The following is a 21,296-nucleotide window of genomic DNA, read 5'->3' as shown; positions in this document are numbered from 1 at the left end:
CTAAGCACGCGTTAAATTATGCGCAGTAGGGATGCGCAATGCAATACTGGGGAATGACCTTAAAAACCGCCAAGCTACGCAAGCTATATGGTTCTCGGTGAGTGCATTTTGGTCCCCGTGAGTTCACAGCAGGTTTCCCATTCTTTACATTCTACACGTTTTTTTTACATTGTTCGCAATTCCTTTCGTTCCTCAGTCCTTGGTCTTTACTCCTATTCCAATATTTTGGACTTTGTTCGAATCCGTGACGGTCAATTTTCGCTTTTGTCACGGATTGGTCACGTGTCTTGAAGTTGAAACCGAAAAACGCAGCATAATGGTCGGCCGAAATTTCCTGGTTGCTGCAGTTTTTGTTCCTCTTGTTTGTTTCTTACTTTTCAAATTCCAGGATGGTGATTTTATATTGATGATCTATGAGAAGATCGGTCAAGATCCAGCGGTTGTCTTGCGAGGAAAAGTGGTCTGGATTACTGGCGCTTCAAGCGGTATCGGTGAATATTTGGCTTATGAACTGGTCAAATATGGCTGCAAATTAGTACTATCTGCGAGAAGGAAGGCAGAATTAGAGAGAGTCAAGAAAAATTGTGCAGGTAGGTTGAAATAGCTTGGGCAAAATGGGTTTGCATTCAGTAGCACTTCGTACATGTAAGCTTACTTATTATTCACTACTTAAAGTGCCCATGAAATGAGACCTAATTGCTGCTTATTTTAAAGGTTTTTCAAAGTAGAGAAGAATGGCGTTTACCTTTTTGTAATATCTTCGTTCGTTTTAGAGATATTTTGACGTCGCTGTATTATGCAAATGAGGAAAGTGATGACGTCATAAGTTAGTGCAACTTAAACAGTAAAAAAAAAAACACTGAATCAAGAATATCTCTAGAAATATTGGAGCGGCGTTCTTTAAACTTGGCACCAGATATGTACATCGCAAAAGACACAAAATGACACCTGTTGTACCACTCCCACGACGACACTCTTGGCTCTTGTCTCTTTCTGTCAAAAACCAAATATCCCCACTTGGAACCCTTTACTGTGGGATAGAGGGTCAAGGGTCCTGCTTGGAACAGACATGGTTCCTGTATTGTCTTAATTCTCTTCATTAGATTGCTAGTGGTGGATGATCCTTGGTTAAGACAAAAACAGGGAAACATTTCAGTCTTAATTAAGAAAGGACAAGCAGCAAAACTATTATTGTAGCAAATTGGCACAACAGGTGTCATTTTTATTCCTTTTGTGATGTTCTTCGTTATTCTTGTACTCAGTAAACTCACACAGCTATTGCACCAGTCACTCTCTCAGTGCCTAGCTACCCACCAGAGCACTAACCAGGCATAATTGTTTACCTCTGTTGCTCAGATTCCCACTGAATATTGTGCTAATTGTGACACATAAGAAATATGTTTATTTATTAATTTTTTTCAGCCATTGCCATGACTCATGATTCCTTGTTTAAAAAAGATCAAGATATTCTTGTCCTTCCTTTGGACTCACTAAAATTTGATACACATGAAAAACTGACACAAGATGTCCTCAAGCACTTTGGAAAGGTATAGTGTTGTTTCTTGATTATTGTAAAGTCAGAGTTTTAGACTGTTTAGCTCTGGAAATAATTTGGTTCGTTACATTGAATCTGCAAAATATCAGAACAGATGTTTTGGAAACGATCAGTGCAAAACACAGACTGTGGACCGCGGACTGCAGACTGAGGGTAAAATGTGGACTGCAGACAGTAAGACTTTTTTAACTGAATCGTGTTAACAACCATTTCCATCATTGGGAGCTAACTGTAAACAGGCTAGCCAGAGCATTTAATGTAGGCTAGCCTGAGTGATTTCAGGCAAACTGGAGTTGTAATGAGGCTTTAACCCATGCCAGAGGGCAGACTTTCACTATGATTAGCCAGAATAACCCTGTTTATGGTTAGCAGTGACAATGTTGGAAATAACACGATATATACTTTAGAAGTCTGTAGTCTGCATTCTGTATTTTACCCCTGGTCTGCAGTCTGCATTACTCTCAGTCTGTACTTTACCCCCAGTCTCCAATTAGAGTGAAGCCTGGGCAAAATTCGGGAGATGCAGTGGCCTCACGGTTAGTGAGTTCATCTCCAAATCACCCAGTAGGGGGACTCCCCTGTGCTGGGGATGCTCACTTAGGGGTGGAAATCAAGGATTGCGGTCTCTGCACTTAGGATATTCTGCACAAGACATGGCACTATTCTTAGCTGTCAAAGTATCTTTTAAGGTGCTCTCAAAGAGATAACAATTAAAAAACACTTACTCTCAAATCCATTTTTTGGCTTGATTACCACCGCTCTGTCAAGTCCCATCTACTAGTGCAGGCTCCTTTCCCAAACAGTGGCTGGTAATGTAGCCAATTCCATTTTAAGTGGTATCTTTTGGCGTCAAATAAAGCTTGAGCTGTGCCCAGACTGGTCTTCTTTTGGGGTTGAATTCAATTTTCCAACGAGCATCGATCCCCAACCTTTTTATGGATTGAGTAGTCCTAATTGGAGGTCTGGCTGGAAATGAGTATACACTGTCAAAGCCCTGACTTGATTGGCCAGCTTTGTATGGAGATTAAATTTGCATTAAATTTTATGACTCATTAACACTCTATGTTCATATTAATGATAACTATTTTTTTAATTAAAATTATCTGTTTCAACAGACAGAAGTTTTATTTGACTTATTTATGTTTTATATTTGGGTGCATGACAGGTTGTGCTTTAGTGATTTTCACGTTGTACCTGATGTATGAGGTATACTCATATAGGGGTTAATCATGATTTAAAATGTTGACTCAGTAAGAATGCAGTCGGTTTTCACAGGCATGCAAAATATTTTGAACTGAAATTTTTTACACAATAAACCTTCCTCCATATGGTCAAACCAGACACTGTGAGGCAAAATTAGCCTCACAGCCTGTTCAATTTAAATTACCCTGATTCCTGGGCCCTAAATCAAAGCTCGACTACACAGTGCGTACTGCAATGGAGTCACATAAGGTGCATTGCTAAATATTACTTCTTAGCAAAACCTTCAAATTGCACTTTACATGGAACAACCAGTTATTTCAATCTATATACTGGGACTACAGTACATACTGTAAATCCTCAAATTAGCACCCCCCCCCCCCCTCCCTCAAATAGCAGCCACTTTGAATAAGCACCCCACCTGTTAGAGGCCAAAATTCAAAATAAGCACTCCATGTTGTGGACGAGTAATGATACAACAGAGGACGTATAGTTTTCGTCGTGGAGTATTAGATTTTTACAATATTTTAGTTTGTGAGCACATTAAGTTTGAAAAAAATTACATGGAGTACTAACAGTGCCGCAATTTAAACTTTAGGATCAGCCTTTTATGTTGATTTAAAACAGCCTATGTTCTTGTTTACGCAGGGATGATGTAGTTAAAAAATGATCATGTCAGGCCATGATTTGGCAAAATTAAATAAGCACCCCCCTCCCCCCCCCCCCTCCCCCCTCAATTAAGCACCGGCCACTCGAATAAGCACCCCCATCTTCTCCTAAATTTGAAATAAGCTTCCGGGTGCTAATTTGAGGATTTTACGGTATGTTGTTTTCCTTAAACTGTCGCAGACTCCAGTAATGCACATCTTTTTCAAATTGTGCTAGCTGTAGTAAATAATTTAGAGCACTTGATCATGATGTATCAGAAGCTTTGTTATTTGAGTCACTGTAACATCATGGCATGAGGCATGAAGCCAGTAATTTTTTCTTGTCATAATAGATTGACATTCTGGTGAACAATGCTGGTAGGTCACAGAGATCATTGGTGGAAAAAACATCATTAGAGGTGGATAGAGCACTTTTGGATTTAAACGTTGTTGGTCTCATCTCTTTGACCAAAGCAGTTCTCCCGCATATGATTGAACGTCATGAGGGGCAGATTGTGGTGGTGAGCAGTGTTGTGGGAAAGTTTGGTAAATATCATTAATCTAATCATTGGAATTAATAAATTTAATGATTTGAGTTGTGGGTTTTTGAATTACTTTTGACTGGATTAATAATTACTAATGTCTTATAAAACTGAAAGTCTTAACAATAAATGACTGTCTGTCATGACTGAGTAGCTGACTGACTGACTGACTGACTGATGATGACCCCATGCCATTCAGATGGACTGACAGACAAACAGATGGGCGGACGGACAGACAAATGGTCTGACCAACCCAGTAGGGTTTCCCATATAAAATGGATGGGGATGCTTGTCAGAAATTTTGAAAAGGACCCTTAGGTAAGAGGTACCAAGATCCTGGTTTGAGGGCATGGCTTGAATTTTTTTTCACCCCTTAAAGAAGTACCAATTCTGAGGCAAATTTTAAAGTCAGTTGATTTTCAAATATCTCTGACCAGTGTCATTTTTTTCCAGCTCAATACTGTAAAAGGTACCACAAAGGCTCCTGCTGTCCTACCAAAACCACATTTTTATCCCCTGCAGGTACAATGAGCACACCCAGTTTTCCCTTTTATATGGGAGGGCAGACCAACTGACACATTTAAAACATAGCTTTTGTTGAAATGATGTTACAGAATAATTTAACGTACCTTAACCTTTTTTAAGTTATGTTTTAATCTTTTTGAGGCAAAGGACTATATGACAGCCTCAATCATAATTGAGGTGAGAAATTTATGATTTGACAAGAATTACTCTTTTCTTGTGACATCAGCTATACATGTCTAGCTTTAACCAAAACACCCTGCATTTAAATTTGCCTTTGATGAGTGAGTACAGTTAAAAGATGTGGGACTGACAACATACACATGTAAATTTTTATTAAAACTTCCTTTGAACTTCAATGTCAGCCTCATACAGGCAGATCATCACCTTTCACCTAAAGTCCCTAAGATATTTGTGATAATTCAATTGTTTTGTTGGGTTTGAAAGTTAATAAATATTGGGTTATTGAGTTATTATTCACTTCATCTTGCCCACACACAAAAATAATTATGCAGGATCAGTTTTGTAAGGCATTAGTTAAGTCTTGATAAGCATAATTTGATTAATGATATTATTAAAGGGCCACACCTATACCTGTTGTAGATTTTTTGTTGTTGAAAAGAATTGCATGTAACTCTCCTTTAGTAAATTAAGAACCTATTTAAGAACCTAATTAATAATGGTAATAAGACTGAGTGGAGTCCAATTCGGTCTCTAATCATGCGAGTGATTTACAATATTGGATGACCACGAAGCGGGAGTCCGATTTATTAATCACGAGTATGATTACAGACTGAATTGGACGACACGACGTTCTGTTACCAATTTATCAAAACTATGACAAAATTCGAGAAATGGACAAACCATCGATTGAACGCTGAACGATTAAACGTCGTTATGAATGCTGAAAAAACCAGCAGTTTACTCAACAAAGTGCACCGCAACAGGGCGTGCAAAATGAGGCGTACTGTCCAATTACAGGCATGACGCCTACACTGTCCAATTAATGCTCAAATCGGGCTGCTGTCACGTTCGAGAATTTTGTTATAGTTTTGATTAAATATATATTAGCATGAATTGTTAATAATTACCCCCCAAAAGTTATATAAGAATCTGTAATTTCAGACTTTAAAAAAATCTAGGTTCTCATAGACGGGTTTTTACTGTAATAATATTTTGTGAGTAAATCTATGGTAATAGTGATAACTTAAACTATCAATAATTACGGTATAAGAGCAGTTGTTTTTAACATTCTTCACAGGGGTACCTTTCAGCGCAACTTATAGTGCCAGTAAACATGCATTGCAGGTATGAACTGATGGGATGAAAATGCTGCTAGAAACAAAGTTATGCAACAATTGTAAGGAATTTCAGTTCTCGAGACAATAATGGCTAAATTACGCTGTCACAACATAATTTTCCATTTTTATTTTTCTTGATGTCAACTTAAGACTGTCCGGTTTGTGTTGCCAGTGTTCTTTGCTCATGTAGTAATTTTCAAGGAAACAACAATATTTTAATTGAATGTCATAAGGAAATAACAGCTTTAATTGTATCTATAACAAAATTGTCGATCGTGATTAGTTCTCCGCGCGCCCATTTGCCACGTAATCGGCACAATCACGTGGCTGTCGAAATACAGGTGTCCAATTTGAGCTTTTTGTAATTAGACATCTGTAATTGGATACCCACATGATTCGCACGTCAATTGCGCACTTTGTTGGCTTCCTTCACAATGTTTCCTACTGTTTTCAAAACTCATGAAAAGCGCTACAAACTTTTTCGCGCAAAAGAAGTTCCCAAAAAGACATTTTTAATTCCGAAATTGGTTATAGATACAATTAATTAGTAATTGGACCTTGTGTCGTACAATTCATGGAGTGAATAATAAATTGTGTGTTGCACACTACTTTAATCACGCGAAAACAACTACTAAACTACGTTAACAAAACGTTTCACCTTGACTGTCGTTTCTTACTATCTTGTTTTCCCTCGTGGGATCCCTTTTCTTAATTCCATAATAATCACTTGGGCTAGTCCCAGTTACTCTCGTCTTTTTAGTTAGTCCCAGTTACTCTCGTCCTGCTTGCTACATGTGCTCGTCATTTCAAATTGGCTTCGAGCCTGACATCCAATTTTAAAATTACTCGGCCGCATGATTGTTACCTGAACAACACTCCACTCGGTTCAATTACTATTTCGAATAGTGGAGGAGTGGAACATAGTTAGGTTGGCTGTGTCTCAAGTCTACTTAAATTTCGGAGCAATATTATTTCTTTTAAAATTATTATGCTTCCGGGTTATGACAAAACACTTAATTATTGGTTCCACAGGAAACAGTTAGTTTTGTCCAGAGGAGCAGCACTAAGCCTTGGCCGGAAGACACGTAGTACTTACAACCTTTATTGTGTTTTTTTTAGGGCTACTTTGATACTGCACGGCTGGAGCTGGCTGAGCACAACATTCATGTACAGACTGTTCTGCCAGGACCTGTCAAGTCAAACATCTCTCTCTATTTCTTCACTGAGAATATCAGTGATGTAAGATAACATTTTTTTAGTTGATATCTATGTAGACTGAAAACCCGCCCCTCCAAACCTCGAACGGAAAAGTCCTGGAAACGAGGTTGTTGCAGAGTGACATTTCTTACTGTTTTACATAAAGGGACGTACGGACAATAGGACGAGCGGACAATCACGTGACAACCAACTGTTTTTAGCTGGATGGGTTACCAAATTTTTCGAGCGATGGGGCTCCGCTCATTCACTTTTGACGCACAAGAGCGCCACTATACATCTTAGACTTTGAATGGTCAATTCAAATGGGAACAGGTTATGATATTGTAACTAAACGGTGCTGACTCGTGTCTGCCTGGCAGAAACCAACTTTGCGTGTTTACATTGACGAGCTACCAACAACTGGCATTCAGTAATCGAGTAATTCAACTGTGACCATTTCAGTTTTTGTTGCATTATGAAACAAATTTCCTGTGACGCAAGGCTTTTGCCCTTTCAGGAACTCAAAGATTCTCCAAATGTGTATGACGAAAAAATGACTACTGAGCGCTGTGCAAAGTTAATGGCTGTAGGCATGGCAAACAACTTGGATGAAGTCTGGATATCTGAGAACCCAGTCCTACTAATGGTCTATTTAAACCAGTACTTGCCAAACTTCTCTAGATGGTATGTGTTGCTCAATGTAACAAGTTTGTTTGTGTTAGGATAATAACTATAACCTTTAGTTTTCATTTACACGGCCAAACTAAAAATCTTCCGCTTGAAAACACGCTCTCTGTAGGCCGCAAATAGATGCGGACCGTTTGTAGAATGGACCTGCTGATTGGTTCACAGTCCGTCATCCGATGGATTTAAGAGGCTGTCTCTGTAAAAACCAGCCACTCAATTTCGCATCAAAAATAATTGTGGTATATTTGTACTCCCACCTATAAGAGTCTGGGCACGTCTGTACCTCGTTTAGGTGTTATTACATCAGATGTACGCGTTTTTCGGATCAGGTCCGCCATGTGCTCGTTGTACGGTTGGATCTTTGTGTTCATTAAAGTTTAGTACTTAACAATAATTTTGCTTGAAACTGTGGCAACTGAAAGACTTAACTAAGGTCAGAGTAAAAACAGATTTGGTTTGATTCGGAGCCATTGAATATTTCGCCCCGTCAGGGCCCGTCGCGACCTCTCCAAAGCATAAAATAAGCACTTTTCTTGGGGCTGTGAAATATTGGATTCGCAACCTCTACATCAATGAATCTTATGTCAATTTACTCATATACCTTTATTTCAAAAGTTATCGCCGTTTATATCAGCTCATGTACGAGCATTTGCAGTATGGGTGTCAACCCCCTACCACCCCCTCCCCCCCCCCCCCCCCGCGGGTTTAGTCCACTGTATCTTGATTTTAATGTTCTAGCATATCTATCAAAACTGTATTGTAATGTCTTTTCTATCTCCAGGATTTCAAAGAAGTTCTTGATGGAAAGAATGAGAAGACGTATCATGAACACGAAACCTTGATCAGAAACCAACAAGTGATAGACTTAGGAAAATGGAATGGTGAACAGTTGTGGAAGTATAACATTGTACCTCCCCGCTTCTGTATTTGATTCCACTGATCAGCCCTACATGCACTACTTTACAGACCTTTCACCGATCATATACTTATTGATATGCAGCACACAAGGCAAAATTTTGCAAAGGTGGATTACGCTATCCATCGGATAAATCACTGTTCCTACAATTTATGTATTATTTTATAAAATAACTGAGCTACTACGCGCGCTCTCATTGGTCGATAAGTATGTTTAGATTAGAGTATGTAAACACGGTTGTGACGTTTTAGATTCGCGCGTATTTTTGAGAATTATTTTGTAAAAGCAATAGAGCGCTTTTTCCATATTTACACAGACTCATCTAAACACTCAGGGTGCCGGGAGAATTCTCGAAAGTTATGCAAACCCTCGACTACTTCTCGGGTTTAAATAACTGTCTCGAGTAACTGTCTCGAATTGTCCCAAACCCCCTCATGTTTAGTATGGCTAGTTTAGTAGGCTATGTAAACACGGAAAAAGTGCTCTATTGCTTAAATATTATAAGAATATGAATAAGTTTCCGTTTCAAGAGAAGCGCGCATGCGATCGTTGTCTATCTGTGATTATTATAAACTGGATCATTAGATAATGCAATTCAAGGGTTTTCATTGGCCTAGCCACCACGGTATGTGAGCCGTTATTGTGGAACTGTCTAGCGGAGCACCATACTCATAGGAAACCGTGACTAGCTTTTCTCATGGTCACTATGGCTAGCGGTATTGCTCCTGGGTGCGTACCCACGACGACGACGTCGACGTCCCTCAACATGACGGCCATACTCCAGCTAATAAGTTGACCGAGGCATGCAGCCTTGGTTTATAGCGTACATCTTTGATATTGGACATCCATTTTGTGGTCAATTGACACCTGTCAAAACAAGGAATCCGCTGATCAGTATCACGTGACCATATTGTGGGCTTAGGCACTGGTTTTCGATTAGATCGCGGGCTTAAACCAGGTTAAATTACTGTAACCTGAGGCTCCGCTTTTAATCTTGGCTAAATCTATAGATTACCATGCCAGAAGCATGTAACACCTACAAATACGGTAAGCGTACGCACAGTTTTTTTTTGGGCGTTTTATTTTGTTTTAGTTTTCTATATTTGTGGGACGTTTTCAATAAAACAATTATTCCACTCGCTCTAACTGGCCCGACACTAAACAAGAATGAGCCTACAGTACTAAAATGGTAAAAATGAATATTTACAATACTAAAATGGGTAAAATTGCAATAGTAAAATAATTAGAATTACTTACAACGTAATCTATTCTGCCTGCGAAGTTTACAGCAATTACTGTTATTGGTAACATAGTCTGATAATTTAAGCTTTCTAACTTTGTTTCTAAAAGTAGTTAGCGAAGGAACACCTCATATCTTTAGTTAGTTTAGACCATAATAAAGGTCTTGCATATCGGATTGCATTTTTACCTTAACGCCGTCTGGTACTGAAACGTGGTACAGGTATAACAAAATCATTGTTCCGTGGCGAGTGCGTAGAATATTTACGGACGAATATGGCGGAGACGTAATCGGTCATACTATCTGGTACAAGACCGTTCTTGACGTTATACATGAGCACTGAGCACTATGATGCGACTAACTTTGGCTTGGCATTTTGAGTTGTACTGAGAAGGCTTGGACGAAGCCTTCCGGTGTGTGCCTTCCCCGTTTATTTGTTTATCCCTCGTGCGTTTGTTCGTCCGTATCATGAATTTCCTGTCCTTTCCCTCGTACAGTTCCAGATGCGCTTTCTCGTGCATCTTTTGTGCCTTCCCTACTCAGTTCCATTGTACACAACTCCGTGTACTCCCCTAATGGTTCCCGGTGAGTGCAGTTTTTCGTTCCTCGTGCGTACATAGCAGTTTTTTTTCGTGAGTCTGCTTATCCGTTACACCCTGTTTTCTTTGAGTGGTACCTCGGGACTACCTTGTATATCCCCCCGTGTGTTCCCATACATTCTACGTTCGTCTCTTTCCATTTCCTCCGCTGTATCTACCATTGGGTTACTGGACGTTCCGCGTGCTTTCCCTATTGCACAAGCAACTCGTCAAACAACGATGAGGGAGTTAGCCAATCAGATTGGCGCATTTCCATGAGAACACAACTGAGTGACTGCTAAAACTAGATAGAAACACGGAACATGTTTTCTATTCGGTCTGTGTACAGACTTCCACTACGGGTAGCCTGAATACCCTGTTTACCGGTTTGGCACTCGATAATGGAAAAACCACGATATATACTGTAGTCTGCAGTTTGCAGTCTGCATTTTACCCGCTGGTCTACAGTCTGCATTTTACCGTCGGTCCCCAGTTTTTGGGAGGCGTGGTGCCCTCATGGTTAGTGCGCTCGACTCCGGAGCGAGGGGTCCGGGTTCGAGCCCTGGGGCCCGTTTCTCGAAGGTCCCGAAAGGTTTTTGTACCTGAAAAGCCGTAGCAAAATCTCAAACCTTTTGACTATAGAGCTGTTTTATTCATATATTCTTAATACGAACAGAGGTTCTGGTCATACAAGTAGTTTCAGGCGTATACACCTCTCTGTCTTTAAATACCGATTAACTGAAAATGGCTTTTCGGGCTCCAAAAGATTCCGGGGCTTTCAAGAAACGAGCCTCTGGCCTCAGATATTATGTTGTGTTCTGGGGCAAGACACTTTACTCTCAAATGCCCCTCTTCACCCAGGTGTATAAATGGGTACCGGCGAATTTAATTAATGCTGGGGGTAACCCTGCGATGGACTAGCGTCCCATCCAGAGGGGAGCATACTCCTAGTCGCTTCATGCTACTGAAATCGGGATAAGCTCCGGCTTAATGTGCCACTTGGTTCGTTTACAGACTTAACCTTACCTCCATTTTACCCTCGGTCCGCAGTCTGCGTTTTACACTTACCGGTTTCTATTTTCCAGGGGCGACTGTATAGCCTCCAATTGGCGCGAAAATATGCGCGGATATTTGCCCGCGGACATTATCTGTTCCGAGAAGTTACCAGTCGTCCGAGAGCGTAGCTCGAGGTAAACTGTGAACTTTGTGGTTCAACGACAAATATCTGAGCTTATAATCCATCAAATATTTTCGCTCCTCAAAGCTCACACAACTGCTCGCTTCTCAGAACAGATAATGTCCGAGGACAAATATCCTAGCATATTCTCGCGCCACATGGAGGCTTTGGTTTTATTCGCAACTCGCGCAGTTTTGAAAATTGGGGAATATCACTCGGATACTCCCTTCAGTCACGTGACGCGTTTAGACCAATCGCGAGCGAGCGAAAATATTTGACGGATTATAAGGGCAGATAGTTCTCTCCGCCGATGACCATTATCGCGTCACGTGATCAATTTAGACCAATAAGATTAAGAGAAAATTTAGTGGTGAACTATTATCCCCCATAGAAAACTCGGGCTCGTAGTTTAATTGTTAATTAAGTAGCAGTAGAGGAAAGGAATATCAAAACACAAAGTCCACGCACAATGAAAAGAATCTGAAGAGAAAAATAAAAATTTCCTAGGTTTATTAATGAATGAATGAATGAATGAATGAATGAATGAATGCTTTATTTAACGTGGATATACGCTTAGCTTGAGAGCTAGTTTACAGGTATTCCGCCTAATAACTAATGAAAACCTAACAACTAAACAACGCTAATATCACAATTCATCAGGTAAAATCATAGATTAAATACTGACAGGAGCCATTAGCCGATTATGGCTCCTGATACTGATTAAAACTATTCAAAACTATTATTACAATATTACCGCCGCAGTCAAAATACTGTTAAGGGACCGTTTATTTTTTAAGGGATGGGGGGGGGGGGCTGGTGGGATTTGGGGGAGTGTCAGTGGGATATTGAATGACCCCCCCAAGTTTGCCAATTTTTTCACATGACCCCCCTCAAAAGGAATTTTTTGGGGGATGATCCCCCCCCTCCCCCACCTGGCCACCTCGAAAAAAAGTTGCATCTGGTATTTTATAGATTAATACGTTCAAATCCCACTACACGTATCTTGATGTCATATTAACTGTTACATTTCACTTGACAAGTGAATATTTACAAATCTATAAAGAAAACTGTTTTGTACACATCTCATCTAAATTTCTGAAAAGAATGAAAAGTCAATTTCAGATCTACTAGTTATTGCTCGTCCTGAGCGTGTTGTAACTGGCCGCTCGTCTGCATCTTCCTCGTCTACAGCAATGTATGCCAGGATGACATTACTGGAGTCATCTTCCTCAGGGTCAGTGTCATCACTCTCGTACTCTTCATTCATACTATCACTTGCTTCACTGCTATCACCCCTGTTGTCATTTTGTTCTCTCACACCAGTCTGACCAGTTCTGAGAGGATTCTCCATCGGATGCAAACATGAATGTCTTACAATGGCCTTCACTTTTTCATACTTGCCGCTCTTGAAATGTTGCTTCAGTCCATGGTGCTTTAGATATATATCTAACGCTGGAACACGGAGCTTTCTCAGCTTGGCTGCATCCTCACATAGATCAGCCCAAGGATAATCTTCATATGACTTTTCTTTTGCCTCTCTACTTTCCCTTGCCTTTTCCTCCATTCTCTTATTCCTTTTAAAGTCCATCACTTCAAGATGGTGAAAATGATCGACAACAAACTTTGACTTGACAATGAACTTGTCCGCAAATGCAGCAACGCTCTCCGGGTCAGTTAAAACCACTGTACCACTGGCATGCTGTTTCTTTCACTGCACTCTTGGTTGCCAATCATCTACCTCACGCCCTTCATTTCCACGCTGTTCCAGGCCAATGGCATTACTCTGAAGCATGGCAAGAAATTCCACCACGATTTCAATGTGAAGCACATCGCTAGCGTTGAGGCGAAGCAGTTAAAGGTTTCACGGGAAATAGAAACCCTCGAAGAAAAGAAGAAGACCTTTGAACGGACCTTCAAGGGACTTCAAGGAAACTATGTATCAAATAAAAGAAAATTAAAAGAAAACCGCCAGAAATCAAAGAACAGAAAACGCAAACGGGTAGAAAACAACTTTCGTCGCGTGTATCACATCTGCGTTGCAAATCCCCTGACAAAGAGCTTCCAAATTGTCTTCTTTATCCCCCTTCCCTGACAATCCCTGAAGCCTGCATAAACGTTGAAGCTGTGGCAACAATGCTGTTTAGACGGGATGCAAAATTAATCGCTTACCTACTGCAAGCAAACTATTTTAGCAATGCGGCAGGAAGCAGGATGCTCACCAAACTTGAGCCGGAAGTTACGAACAGGGTGTACTGCATCCTGCATCCTGAAGATTATCACACAGATGATACGAGTGAAGAGGAAGATGATGATGAAGAGGAGGACGAGAACGACGAAGAGGAAGAGGAGAATGTCGAAGAGGAAGAAGAGAATGTTGAGGAGGAGGAGGAAGGAGACACCTTATTTCAGTGAACTGTACTCCACTGATTTCTTCACTGCGTTAAATGTGCTACGGATAATGTTTTTAAGAGTTTCAGAACTATATTAAGGCATTACAAAGTACCGTACAGCACGAAATTTTTGTGGTAGTTTTGTTTTGCAACTAAAAGTAAGAAAACGATCTCAGCAGTTTAATAGTCGCTACAACAACACTTTCACCAATCAAAAACCTGCTGCTGTTGAAGCGCTGTTATTTGTAGTTGGTTTTATTGATATAAACGTAGCTAAGAATTTTTCTTCTTACTTTGAAACTGTTTCAGAATATTAAAGATGTTTATATTTCGTGAAAAAAGCAGGAGAATTTCTCATCAATTTATAAAAACTTCATACCACTTTTTCATTGCTTTTTTTTCGCTTTATCTCCCCCCCCCCCCCTTTTTCTTCATTTCTTTTGGGGCGGCCCCCCCTTTGAAGCCATTTTTTTCCCGTGCCCTTCCCCAAATCCCACCAGCCCCCCCCCCCTTTCCCTTAAAAAATGAACTGTCCCTAAAAGTAATGTCACAAATTATTTACCAATCACCGAAATTTAGCGATCAAATTCCCCTACTTTTATCCTAATGTCATTTGATAGTTCATTCCATTTCTTGTTCATTCCATTTCTTGGCAATAGTTTACAGCTTCACTGTGCACGTTTCTTGATACTTCCTGGTTAAAACCAAAGTTCCGTCTTTCAATACCTTTACGTTGTCCAATATTCCTTTCGTTCCTTAGTCCTTGGTCCCGATTCCTATTCCAATATTGTTCTTGTTTTGTCCCGGACTGGTCACGTGTCTTCTAAAATTACTGCAGTACAGACTGCAGTAATAAAAAGGCACATGAAGTCATCGTAATGCGCCGGTTTTTCTTGATTGCTGCAGTTCTTGTTCCTCTTGTTTGTTTCTTACTTTTCAAATTCCAAGATGGTGATTTTCTATTGATGATGTATGAGAAGTTCGGTCAAGATCCAGCGGTTGCCTTGCGCGGCAAAGTGGTCTGGATTACCGGCGCTTCGAGCGGTATCGGTGAATATTTGGCTTATGAACTGGTTAAATATGGCTGCAAATTAGTACTGTCTGCGAGAAGGAAGGCAGAATTAGAGAGAGTCAAGAAGAACTGTGCAGGTAAGTTAAATGACGGTAAAATAACTTGGGCACGATGGGTATTCATTGTAGCTCCTTACATTATTTACCGACGGTGAGGTAAAAACGCGAACGGAGACCTTGCCGTATTGACCAAGCGAGATTTTCTTGTAAAGACGGAACGTTCGAAGTTAATATTCTGTTTATTATATGGCTTTTTGCTTTGTTTTTGCAGTTCCGTAATCGGCATTAAATTACGGGAGAATTTTATAATGCCCTAGAATTAGCCAATCAGAGCGCGCGTTATATATCGTCTACAAACACAAGCCATATAATGATAAGGCTTAATTAATTAACACAGTGCAGTTGTGCTTTAGTCAAACTTAATTCAATTGAGTTCAACATGACAATAGCACAGTGTTTGAACCCCCCTCCCACCAGAGAGGGTACTCCCAAAAAATTGGGTGGGAATGTGCAACCTGATCCTAAGTCTGAATATTGGTGTATAAATGGATTTTAGGGGAGTGCCCGTCTTATCTTACCCAGATGCTTATTGGAAATGCAGACGTGAACGGAAGAACGGTTCAGGCATGGTCAATTAAACCTTGTCTGCCCCCAATTCAAATGGAAGTCTGAGGGTGGAAGGTCTTTCTCAGTATTGACTAGCCACCTCTGGAATATGACACCTGCCCATATCAAAAACCAACCTAACCTTACAAGCTTCAAAAAATCCATTTTTAAACATTTTATGGACAGTTATAAGGGATTGGACCATTTTATCATGTGAATGTGTAATTTTTCAGTTTTCTTGTTTTAATTGTTAGACTTGATCTAATACTTTGCTTTTTAATATTTTAGTGTATCTCATATCTCAGTTTTTTTTATATAATCATTGTATATTTGAGAATCAGTTTCTATATATTTAATTTTTAACCTGTCATCGTTGCCCTTTATATGAGGGCCTGACTGGTTTTTCAGTTATCACTGTTGTGTGCTACCCTCAGCAAATAAAGTTGATTATTATTATTATTATTATTATTATTATTATTATTATTACTAATTAAACTTAGCAATGTTTTTCTTGAAATATAACTTTTTTTTTTCAGCAATTGCCATTACTCATGATTCCTCATTTAAAAAAGATCAAGATATTCTTGTCCTTCCTCTGGACTTGCTAAAATTTGACACACATGAAAAACTGGTACAAGATGTCCTCAAGCACTTTGGAAAGGTGTGGTATTGTTTCTTGATTAATGAAAAGTCAGAGCTTTTGACTGTTTAGCAAGGAAATTTGGATTATGTTAAGCATTCGCAGTCAAGTGTTGTTCGATACTCTCAATCGATACCCTTGATCAACATCCCAATTGATACTCGATTGACATCCTGATCAATACTTGGCCAACACTCGAGCTCAATCAACACTTGATCAACAGTCGGTTGATAGTCGGGTGAGTGTCAACCAACTCATGTGCATCAGTTGAAAATTAGTTGACTCTCGATCAAGGTGTCGAGGGAGTGTCAATCGAGCATCGAGCAAGTGGCCATTGAGGGTATCGATTGAGGGTGACTCGATTGATACTTTGTTGGTTACACTGAATATCTGCAAAATATAATTGAAACAAATGTTTTGGAAAGGAGTTTGGAAAAAGCCTGGAGTTCTTAGACTATGAGTAAAGAGAGCAACATACACCAAAGCCTGGGCAAAATTAGAAGATGACATTAAAGGAGAACATCACTCCAAAAAGCTTACTTTTCTGTCTTTGCCTTAATTACCTTCACTGCTATCATTTTCGGAGTTTGGGGCATGTTTGGCTGAAAATAGTAGGGCTCAAGAGCATCCATAACCCAGAGTGGTAGTTAAAAGGCTTGTCAGAAGCCATTTGCCAATGGACAAAATCTCTTGGATGGAATGGCATCACGAAAATGCGGCCTGGCTGCTGAGTACTGTTCAAAATGGCAGCAACGATGTGAAATTTTGGGGTAATCTTTGGAGACGAATTTCATAAGGATTAAACCTGCACTTTAGAGGCTGAAACTTCAGTGAGTGGCTACTAACTTAGTGCGAGGTTTTGATTAGTATTGACAAAAAATATACGTTTCTTGGAGTGACCTTCTCCTTTAAATAAATTAATATATTTTGGGATAGGTGCATTTCAGTATCAAATAATTTTTCTCATACATGGAATTACATGACTCTGATACATTCCATGTATTAATTAAAATAATAATATTTCAACAGATACTGTAGAATGACATGAGACATGAAGAAAGTAATTTTTTTTTCTTAAGGTTGACATTCTGGTGAACAATGCTGCTAGGTCACAGAGAGCCTTGGTGGAAAAAACATCATTAGAGGTGGATAGAGCACTTTTGGATTTAAATGTTGTTGGTCCCATCTCTTTGACCAAAGCAGTTCTCCCGCGTATGATTGAACGTCATGAGGGGCAGATTGTGGTGGTGAGCAGTATTGGGGGAAAGATTGGTAATATCATTAATTTAATTGTTGGAATTTGATTTGCCTTTGATCAGTGAGCTAGTACAATTAATTAAACCTTTTTTTTATAAGAAAAACCGGTTCTTAATATATGAAAGAGTCAACGTGATTGTGATGACCCAAACTGCAGGACTTAATTAACCAAAAACCCCTTGAATTTCTTTGTCAGCTTCAGTACTGTAGTAAGTAGGCAGCTAGGTCATCCCTTTCTGACAGATCTGAAGATTGTTGATGATTTAATTGTTTTGTTGGGTTTCTTATATGTGTGTTTTACCTGTAGTAGAGATATTTTGTGAGTTATAAAATCTGTGGTAATCATGATTACCACTATATGGCATAATTATTGACATGAGCAGTTGTTTTTAATAATCTTCACAGGGGGTCCTTTTATGGCAACTTATTGTGCCAGTAAACATGCATTGCAGGTATGTACCTGGGATCAAACAGCTATTAAAAATTTCTGCAACAAATGTGAGGAATTACAGTTCTCAAGATAATAATGGCTACATCGCATAACAACATAATTATTTTTACCTATTTTTCTTTGAAATATGTCAAATTAAGACTTCTAGTTCTTGTTGCATCTCCTTGCTTCCTCTTAAATGGCTATGTCATGGTAGACTGCAAACAGTCTCTCTTTAGCTTGAACAATTCTGCTGGGAAGAACACAAAACACTGGGCAAACATACATGAGTAAGCGGCGAAGTTAGGAGTCACAGGTAGCCACTTTATGGGGGAACAACACTAAGCCTTGGTCAGAAAACTGCATGGTACCTATGACCTGATTATTTTTTTGGTAGGGCTACTTTGATACTGCACGATTGGAATTGGCTGAACACAACATTCACGTACAGACTGTTCTTCCAGGACCTGTGAAGTCAAACATCTCTCTTAATCTCTTCACCGAGAACATCAATGATGTAAGAGAATGTATTTTTTTAATTGATAGCTATACGACTCGCGGCAATTGCATTTAAACATGTTAGACTTTTGATTGGTCCTTAGAAACAGGGTATGGTGTAAGTCTGCCTTACTGGCAGTGAATGAATGAGTGAGTGGATGAACAAATAGATGGATGGACGAACAGACGGACGGACGGATAGATGGATGGATGGATGGACAAATGGAGGGATGGACAGACAGACAGAAGGTGGATGGCTGGATGGATGGACGGACAGACAGACGGACAGACGGATGGACAGACAGACGGGCAGACGGACGGATAGACGGAGGGATGAATGAACAAATGGAGGGATGGACAGACAGACAGGAGGTGGATGGCTGGATGGATGGACGGACGGACAGACGGATGGACGGATGGACGGACAGATGGACAGATGGACGGACGGACAGATGGATGGATTGTGGATAGAAGGAGGGAGGGGGTCAGGCAGGCATGGGCAGGGATGAATGGCTGAATTGTTTTGTCACAATTAAGAAGTATCAACAACTTTCATGGTAGGTAAGGTAAAGTCAGCATACGAGCCAAGTGGCTCATCAGGCCAGTAGCATGAAGCAACTAAGAGTATTTTCTACTCCCCTCTGGAAGGGATGCCAGTCCATCACAGGGACACCCCTGGCATTAAACTCACGGCTACCCATTTAAACACCTGGGTGGAGAGAGGCACTGTGATCTAGTAAAATGTCTTGCCCAAAAACACAACACAATGTCCCCAGCCACAGCTTGAACCCAGACGGCTCGATCCAGAGTCAAGCGCACTAACCATGAGGCCACTGTGTCTCCACACAAAGTTTCATGCCATACTCTCTCATGCCATCATGTAATTGTAACCATTTCAGTTTTTGTCACATCATGAAATAAATTTCTGGTGACTCAAGGCTATTGCCCTTACAGGAGCCTAAAGATTTATCTATACGGCACCAAGAGATGTCGGCTGAGCGCTGTGCACATTTAATGGTAATAGGCATGGCAAACAACTTGGATGAAGTTTGGATTTCAGTAGACCCATTCCTGCCAATGTTGTACACAAACCAGTACTTGCCAAACCTCTATAGATGGTATGTGTTGCTCAATATAACAAGTTTGGTTTTTGTGATGATTGTTAAACAGATACTTAAAATACTTAATGTAGTTATGATCAAACATTACTGATACTACAATAATGGTCGCCACTTGTTACTGTGTTTTATACCATGCCATATAAGACACAGCCAATCAGAATACAGGAAACCTGTTGTATAGAGCCTTTACATAAATCAGTGGGGGATCCAGACCTTGAGTTAAGGGTGGGGGGGGAGGGGGAGGGGGCCTTTTGTTTTGCTTGCCCTCACAGCCGGCTTTTCTTCCTTCGGTTATTTTTTTTTTCTAAAATAAGGGGATGAGGGAGGGCCTGGGCCCCTCCCTAGATACGCCACTGTAAATGGTGCCTAAACTTGAAAAACAATACTTACACATCCTAAGCCTCGCATTCATTTGAAAAATCCTTTGCCTAGAAACATTGACGCGAGGCTTAGGATGTATAAAGCATGCTAATTTAAGCCATTTGTACAGAGTGTCTCTACTCGATGGAGTTAAACCCAACCTCCCCATCATGTACTGTGATCGTATTCTCAATGGAGTTTACCAGAGCGAAATTGTCATCGATTGTTTCATCAATGAAGAAATTTGAAAAATCTCATACCTGACTGATCTAACTTACCATCGCTTGCAACCCATAATAAAATACCGTGATGGGTAAATACATCGGAGTTGCGTTCCGAACACTATAAATGCTATCATTGAAATCCACAATGTACACTCCAAATCGAGATGGGAGCATCCCCACCCCTTTAATATGGGTGTCAAACCCCCCCCCCCCCCGGGTTTTAGGGAAATGTACCTTGATTTTAATGCTCTAGCATATCTATCAAAACTTTATTGTAATGTCTTTTCTATCTCCAGGATTTCTAAGAAGTTCCTAATGGAAAGAATGAGAAGACTTAAAATGAACACGAAACCTTCCTAAGAAACCAACAAGTGATAGACCTGGGAAAATGGAATGTAGAACTTTGGTGAAAGTATAACATTGTACCTTCTCCCCTTCTGTATGTGACTCCACTGGTCAGCCCTACATGCACAACTTTACAGACCTTTCACCGATGGTAGTATAATTTTTGATATACAACATACAAAGCGCAGTTTTGCAAAGGTGGAAGACGTTATCCATTGGATTAATCACCGTTCCTACAATTTATGTATTCATTTTAAGAATAAGAATAATTGTCAGTTTCAAGAGCAGCGCGCGTGTTATCGTTGTCTAGCAGTGATTATAGTTCACAACTGTATTTTTTCCGATACTCATTGGTTTAAATTGATCACGTGACGCGATGGTGTTCATTTGCAGGGAGACACTATCAGCCCATAGTGCTCGTCCGAGGAAAATACCCGGATGGATAGTACTCGTCCGTGAACTTTTTTTGTAAACAAGCGGGCTTATAAAAAATAAACAACTGAAATTGCATTTAGTAGGTTTTTGTCTGTTTTGTTTTTCAAATTTTACATTAATTTTGGTCAGTAACGCCTTTCATCTAAAAAGATGAAAATAATTCAATTTGATTTTTGAACCGGCGCGCGGAAGAAAATTTTGCGGTAAACAATAAAGACAATAGAGTGTATATGTCTCGAAATTATCGGTCTGATAGCTGCCCCTTAGAAATTTGATGTTCTTTTAACTAGCATGGGCATATTTGCCCGCGAAGCTTCGCTTCTCGGGTAGTTATTTGTTTTAAGAACATCAAATATC

At 40.0% G+C, this 21,296-nt stretch overlaps 2 protein-coding genes and 1 pseudogene across 2 annotated transcripts; all 3 read left to right on the top strand.

Moving 5' to 3' along the window:
- The first annotated feature begins 261 nt into the window (after window positions 1-261).
- On the top strand, window positions 262-10,001 carry LOC110052574 (dehydrogenase/reductase SDR family member 7-like). The gene is made up of 7 exons (XM_089285653.1): window positions 262-590; window positions 1,423-1,547; window positions 3,756-3,948; window positions 5,728-5,774; window positions 6,887-7,006; window positions 7,482-7,648; window positions 8,433-10,001. Exons 1-7 carry the CDS (start codon window positions 317-319, stop codon window positions 8,491-8,493), a joined length of 987 nt encoding a protein of 328 aa, XP_089141779.1. The 5' UTR covers window positions 262-316; the 3' UTR covers window positions 8,494-10,001.
- Window positions 10,002-12,486: 2,485 nt separating this feature from the next.
- Window positions 12,487-14,126, top strand: LOC149117758 (uncharacterized; annotated as a pseudogene).
- Window positions 14,127-14,764: 638 nt separating this feature from the next.
- LOC110052455 (dehydrogenase/reductase SDR family member 7-like) lies at window positions 14,765-21,014 on the top strand. Its single transcript, XM_089285655.1, has 7 exons — window positions 14,765-15,101; window positions 16,166-16,290; window positions 17,349-17,541; window positions 17,932-17,978; window positions 18,354-18,473; window positions 19,409-19,572; window positions 20,456-21,014. Exons 1-7 carry the CDS (start codon window positions 14,831-14,833, stop codon window positions 20,517-20,519), a joined length of 984 nt encoding a protein of 327 aa, XP_089141781.1. The 5' UTR covers window positions 14,765-14,830; the 3' UTR covers window positions 20,520-21,014.
- Window positions 21,015-21,296: the final 282 nt, after the last annotated feature.

This window comes from Orbicella faveolata, unplaced genomic scaffold (assembly GCF_042242905.1).
Source record: "Orbicella faveolata isolate gen_17 unplaced genomic scaffold, um_ofav_v1 contig_1, whole genome shotgun sequence".
Taxonomy (NCBI): Eukaryota; Metazoa; Cnidaria; class Anthozoa; order Scleractinia; family Merulinidae; genus Orbicella; species Orbicella faveolata.
This window is presented reverse-complemented; position numbering and strand designations above follow the sequence as displayed.

Coding starts and splice junctions, on each gene's coding strand:
- LOC110052574 (XM_089285653.1), top strand. CDS start 317: ATGGTCGGCCGAAATTTCCTGGTTGCTGCAGTTTTTGTTCCTCTTGTT. Junction 1,548..3,755: donor TCCTCAAGCACTTTGGAAAG/GTATAGTGTTGT, acceptor TTGTCATAATAG/ATTGACATTCTGGTGAACAA. Junction 7,649..8,432: donor TTGCCAAACTTCTCTAGATG/GTATGTGTTGCT, acceptor TTCTATCTCCAG/GATTTCAAAGAAGTTCTTGA.
- LOC110052455 (XM_089285655.1), top strand. CDS start 14,831: ATGCGCCGGTTTTTCTTGATTGCTGCAGTTCTTGTTCCTCTTGTTTGT. Junction 15,102..16,165: donor AGTCAAGAAGAACTGTGCAG/GTAAGTTAAATG, acceptor TTTTTTTTTCAG/CAATTGCCATTACTCATGAT. Junction 19,573..20,455: donor TTGCCAAACCTCTATAGATG/GTATGTGTTGCT, acceptor TTCTATCTCCAG/GATTTCTAAGAAGTTCCTAA.